We start from the raw sequence: 6646 nt of genomic DNA on the forward strand, positions 1-6646 counted from the left end.
AGAGTCTCTTGAATGGCCTCTCACAGGTAAAATAGATTACTTACAGTTCCAGGACCAGTCCGTACGGTACCTCGGTGAATATTAGTGGAAGGCACCCTCTCTAGGCAGCTGTAGTCCTGCAGGCAAAATCTGATGGAGGGACTAGGCCTGGGTTTCAGGTCCCAAACATCCTCTCCACCAGGCAGCCTTGTGCAGTAGACAACATACACAACCATTCATTGTGCCCCTGAGATGTATGGTAGGTAGCAACACTTTGTCCTGGGAGAACAGTGTTCAGGATAATCACTTCTTATTCAGGTACCTGGGGACAGGGTACAGATCGTTTCGGGAGTCCCCTGGAAGAAATGGGATGGAAACTCACCAAATGGAGCGCTGGCATTGGTTCCTATGGGTTCATGGGAGCCAGGTGTTAATTTTTCATGAATTTGACGAGCTGGTGTTAATCATAGTCATTATTAAAAATTAAATTATGTAAACCTACAATTAAATTATATTGATAAAAATGTAATAGATACTCAAAATTTATTACTTTCTAATTATTTACTACATTTCACTATCATCTGTGCTCTTGAAGTTATTTACGTCTTTTGTATATGTATGGTGGAAAGACTGTATACGGGTGTGCTACTCTCATCTTTTCTGAACCCTGTGTTCGGTGACATCATATCAGTAGCTTGAAATTGGCTATGGTGGGAGTATTTACACCATGGAAGTCAGCAAATGCTACAGATCAGCTACCCCTCCCCCAAGAGAGCTAATTTTTAAACATTTACCAACATACCACAACCCCTCAGTGTGGTCCAGTGGAATCCAGTGTTTCTAGAAACACTCTGATATGTCACATGGTTCTGATTGAGTCACCTTGTGGGAAAGGACACCAACATCCTCTTAGAAAAGTTCAACCAGGAGAAGAGAGAGGTTGGGCTGATCTGGGACTGTGCATGGGTGATACCACCGCTCCATCACTCCATCCCAGTCATACTGGGAACCATGAGGATAAGACGAGGTGAAACCTTGGAGCCTGAATGTGGGGCTCCCGCACGGGAAAGGCACTTGGAATAAGACCCAGACACCTTACCATGTGAGGCCGTGCTCCATTTAGGCCCTAACTGCCCCTCACTCTGCCTTCGTTCACACAGCATCAACCATGCCAACCGTCCAGTGGGTTCCGAGACCACCCCTGCTCTTTCCCACGTTGTCCCAAGTTGTCCTGATCTGTCCTCTAGGCCTGAAATCCCCTCCACCTAATATATGGATGATTCCCTGTTATTCCTTAGGTCTTAATGCTCAGTTCTCCCTCCCCTGAGAGGCGGTCCCTGGCTGCTACATTTAAAGTGGTTCCCTTCTCCCTCCTTCCCACCCAGCCCCCATCACCCTCCATCACAGCACCCACTTCATTCCTTTAATGGTTGGTATTGTAACCTGTGATTTTTCTTTTCTTTTCTTTTTTTTACTGCAAAAACTCTTGAGCTTTATTAAGTTAGAAAATTTACAACCAATATCATAATCAATAAAACATTAACAGACATGTCATGTCAAGCTGTGATTATTTTCTAGCTCGGTATGTTTACTTGGTAAAGGTCTGTCTCCCCCTGGACAGGAAGCTCTGTGAGGGCAGGACCAGGTGTGATCGGCTCACCTTTGGGTCCTCAACGCCCAGCCCTGCGCCCGGCAGATTCTCAGTTCATGCTCATTGAGTGGTTGGAATAAAAATGAGACAGCTGCCCTCCAGCCCCTTGGATTTGGCGATCCTGAGTCCGGGTGAGGAAAGAGCCTAGAATAAAAAAGAGAAAAATGACAAAGCGCAGTTCGCCTCAAGGCTGAGGCCCCAGAAGTCTGGTTAGGTGGCGTCGCCATGCAGCAGAAGGCAGTCTGTGGGTGGTGGTGGCGGCAGGTATTTCGCCCCTTTGATGTGATTAAGGCCCATGCCAGGTGAGTCATGGGGGTTGAGCCAGTCAGGGTCTGGAACAGAATTTCATGGGGAAATGGATGGTGAGTTACCACGTGCACCCACAGGACCTGCTCTCCCCGTGCAGCCCTGGAGGAGGAATTCAGACCCCCTCCCCACCTACCCAAACACCCGGGTGGCAGGAGCTAGGATTTCCCCAGTGGCCCTGGGGGAAGTAGGTGGGCGGACTGGGGGACAGGGCTGTGCAGCGGGAGGGTGACAAGGCAGGGTTGCTCTCCCCACTTCCTTCTACCTTTGTCCCCTCCTCCTTCCCCATCCCCAGGCAGGCCCTGCCCTCTGAGAGTAGGGGCCTGGGGAGAGGGGAGGGGGAGCCTGGGCCAGGCAGGGGTGTATGGAAGGGAAAAGGAGGAAATTCCTGACCATGACAGGGAGGGCGGGACACTCTGGGGACAGACCAGACAGGGGAGTTCTCTTGTGAGGCAGCCCCCAGGTCAAGCGTGGAAACTGGCTTCTGCCTGTGAGTGGTGAGCAAGAGGCAGAGAGGTGCCTGGTGCCTGGAGCAGCAAGCTCTGGAGCAAGCACGCACGGACGTGAACTAATTGGCTAAGAGCTCAGACATCAGAGTCAGAAGGACTTGCGTTTGAATTCTGGCCCCATTCTTCCTGTGTGTGACCTTGAGCAAATGACTTTGCTTCTCCATCTTATTCAGCCTGTTTCCTCCCCTGTGAAATCCCTTTCCTCTCTTCTCCATGTCAGTCATGGCCTTCAACACTCTCAAAGGATGGCTGTTTTTAATAGATCTCTTTTCAGTCCGCTGGTTTGTTTTTCCGTCCTTACTGTAAGCGCAGATCCCAAGAACTGGTTGTTTTCGTTTGTTTTTTAAAAGACAACAAGTGAACATGAGTGTGTTTTGTCTCTGAACCATTTTACCTGTTAAAGCTCATAATGACAGCAGTGTCTGTTAGGTAGATAAACCGGTGTGTCGAGGATACAGATGTTAACATAACTTCTTAATTTGTTGATCACGCTTTTACAGCTGCTAGAAAGACACAGCACAGCGTGCTTGGGCTGGTATGCTCTGTGTTGATTACACCACCAAAGTGATTTCCCAAGACCCAAATCTGATCATGTTCTCACTCATTTAAACATCTCCAGTGACCACCATTGCCCAGAAGACCAAGCTCACACTTGGAAGGCAAAACCACGGCTGATGTGACCCAAACATGCTCTTCATCACCCGCCTCCCCGACCCTCTCCTTCCTTTCACCACATCTAAGCCCCAGGAGAATGGATTTCAACGCCTCCTGAACACATCCTGCTCTCTCATGTTTCCGAGCCTCTACCCATGTGCTTCTTTCTTTGTTTTTCTGGAAGGTTTCTATGTATTCAAAACCCACCACAACTGCATCTCTGTAAAGCATTCCCCAGTTCCCCCAGGCAGAGCTCTGTGTTCACTCTTCTTACTCATGGGTAGAGAGCGTTACTTGCCTGTATCAATGCACTGACAGCATCTGATGAATATTGGAGGCATCCGTCTACACTGCTGGTCTGGGAGTGAACTGCCCAAGGTGTGGCCAGTGTTCTCTTTATCTTTGTATGCCCAGAGCCCAGCACAGTGATTGGCAAATAGTATGAACTTAAGCAGGTGAATGAATACAGACCCATTTCCATGTACTTTGTTTTATTTTTCCAAGAAAAGCGGTTACTAAGATGGATTCTGGAGTCCACCAGCCCTGAATTCAAATCTCGGTTCTGTCATTTGTGAATGAGTTTAGCCAGATTACTTAATGTCTCAGTTGCTTCAGCTCATAAATGGGAGTAATATTAACCTCATAGGGATGTTGGGAAAATTAAGTATGAAAGTAAGCTACTTAGCATTTCCAGGCACAAATAATCATCCAGTGAACGATAACTATAATTATTGGACCAAAGTGTCCGTGTTCTCATGACAGAGACCCCTTTATGTGTAGCAACACGTGGCTATGAGACAAACACCTTGGAACAGAGATGCTGTTGGTGCAGAATCAATCCATTTGAGAGTCAGACCATTAACCTTGATCCTGTTGGCACTGTGCCCAGCCTAGTTGTATTTGAAGATCCGAGGGAAGACTCAAGTGGCTCAAATGTCTAGAGAAGCAAGAAAACCCATTTAAACCAGGTAGCAGATCAGGGAATTTTACCTCTCGTTAAGTTTCGTATAGGCAAGTCAGTTGTTTCCTTGCCGCTGGCCTTGGTGACTGTCCTTGGTGATTATTAATAAATGTAACTGTTTGCATTTTCCAAATATGTTGAAATTTCACAAGTCATTTATTTACAGGACAAACACCAAAGCAAATCAACCCAGTCTTTGGAAAAGCAGCTGACGTAGGCATAATCCACACCTTCAATTAACATGGAGGATTTGAAATTGAGCACACAGAAGGAAAATGAATGAATTGCTTACTTCGGTCTTTCTTGTATTTCAGCCATTTGCTCTTTACCCAGAACATACATATCCCTGTGTGATACATATTATTTTAAATGTTTTATTACGAAGGCCTAGTTTTTCATCAACTGCAGGTTTCGTCTGTGCTCAGAAAGCATTCAGTGACTGCCCTCAAGGGAAATTAAGAGGCAGCCCAGATACTCGCTAAACCAGCATTCAGGGTGATCTAGTCAAGCGTCTTGAGGCTGCTGCCCTTAACTTAAACAGTTTGCCCTGGCCGCATAGCTCAGGCTGCCAAGGAAATAAACCAGGACCCTCGAGGGTGTTTCATGCTGGAGTGGCATTTGCAAATCTGGTTTGGGGGGCTCTTGACAAAGGTGGTTCCTTCCTGTGCTCCTGCTGTGCTGGCTCGGTTCAGTGCAGGAGGGCCACCAGCAGTTTCTGGAAGTCCCCAGAGGTGTCTGAGCGAACCATGTCAGAGAGAGACTTCTGATACTTTTCTTGGAACTTGGCTTTTATCCCCTGAAGGTCCACCTGTATGAGAGATAACAACAGCAGCTGGGACATTTATAGCGTTTTCACCATAAACACAGGCAGCCACTGTCTGAGCACATCATTCTCACTTGCTCATTAATGCCTCAAAGCAGCCCTTAAGGGTCGGAGTTATTATTCTTCCTATTTCGTGGCTGAGAATAGGAAAGCTGAGTTCAGTGTCTGTGTGTCTGTTCCAGTAAAACTTTGTTTATGGACACTAAAACTTGAATTTCATATGATTTTATGTGTTACAAAAATATTATTTTTCCTTTGAGTTATTTACAGTTACTTTAAAATAATCATTTTCAGGTAACTGGATTGCACAGAAACAGGTGCTGGGCCTGATTTGGCTTGCAGGCCACAGTTTGCTGACTCTTAGTATGAGGTTAAGAAAACTGTCAACACAGTTTGAAATGACGCCTTTTTTTTTTTCTCTTGTACCCTGATCAGCAAGGATATTAGTGCCAAACAACAAAATTCAATTCATTATCAATTTTTAGGACTTATTTTGAATCTACGGTTGACCCTTGAGCAATACAGAAATTAGGAACGCACACCCCCCCACACCCCCACACCCCCACACCCCTCCCTCCACCCCCGTGCAGTTTAGAATCTGTGTATTGCTATATCTGCCTCAAAAACAAAGGAATTTGATCAATGACTCACCCAAGGGCAGGAAGCTGAAACAGTTTGGATAGAATCAGGCCTCAAACCCTAGTTCTTTTGATTCTACATATTGTGATCTCTAATGGAGATCACAAACTTCTCCCCACACTTAGTTAATAAAGATCCATAAAATGAAAATACAGGTACTGTTATTTACTGAAAAAATCTGCATATGGGCGCACCCACACCATTCAAATCCGTGTTGTTCAGGGATCAACTGTAATTCATTGAAAAGCTTGAAAAACCTAGGTGCTGGAGGTGGGGAAAGGACTCAGAAGAAACAAATATAAAAAGATTGTTCCGCTCTGAAGATTCTGACCACCTAGTAAAGGAGATAATACTTGCACCATGGAAGATATAATTCCAGAAATAACACAGTAAGTCTCATAAAAGAAGCACAGAGCTCTCTTTAACCAGGAGTTTTTTGTTTTTAGCTTTGTTGTTATCGTTGTTTTTAATTTAGACTCTATCTTGCCTTCTTGAGAGACTCACAAACCATTGCTCAAGCTTCTGGTTCTTTTCTTCTCCTGCCCCAATTAGAGGGCCCAACAGGAGAGAGAAAGATGAGAGCAGGAGAGGGTAGGAGAGGGAGGAATTGTTGGAAGTGGCTGCTGCGCAAGAGAGAGACTGCATCAGGCTGTGCAGGGCTGTGATCCCTGCTCCCCTGGCTGGTAGGCTGCTCAGCTGGGGGAGGGGCAGGAAGTGGTGGGAGGGGTGGGTCAGTGCAGGGATGGGGTGGGGCTCACCGGGCTCTGTTCTAGTACCAGGTGGCTTTGGGGGATTAGGGGATCTGGCCAATATATCTGGCTGGGCCGGAAGCATTCCGAGGGGATGGTCCCCATGTGGAGATGACCCAGGACCTGTGGTCAGTACTGAGATAGGACAGAGCATCTTGGAATAAACACGCTACAGCTCATGCATGCTGGAGTGAATATGGCACCCTGAGGAGCCCTCAGAGTGGTCGAACCCCCTGGGGTCTTTAGAATCCTTGCTGGGCTTTGTCACCAACCTGCTCCTTGGAGTGTCTTAGGATCTCCAGAGACTCTGGCTGGGGGAGGTGAGTTACTAAGGGACAGAGAGACAGAGAAGGCCGAGACCTGGAGAGAGAAGGG

General features: G+C 46.7%; 1 protein-coding gene across 2 annotated transcripts in view; it reads right to left on the minus strand.

Moving 5' to 3' along the window:
• Positions 1–4565: 4565 nt before the first annotated feature.
• ANXA13 (annexin A13) overlaps positions 4566–6646 on the minus strand; it is a 56699-nt gene continuing 54618 nt past the window's right edge. The window contains exon 11 of one of the 2 annotated variants that reach the window (XM_007456044.1): positions 4566–4868. In XM_007456044.1, coding sequence (XP_007456106.1) covers positions 4749–4868 — 120 coding nt within the window. In that variant the 3' untranslated portion in view covers positions 4566–4748. The remainder of the gene's footprint in view (positions 4869–6646) is intronic. The other variant, XM_007456043.1, reaches the window with a different exon arrangement.

Source organism: Lipotes vexillifer, unplaced genomic scaffold, assembly GCF_000442215.2.
Source record: "Lipotes vexillifer unplaced genomic scaffold, Lipotes_vexillifer_v1.1 scaffold84, whole genome shotgun sequence".
NCBI lineage: Eukaryota > Metazoa > Chordata > Mammalia > Artiodactyla > Lipotidae > Lipotes > Lipotes vexillifer.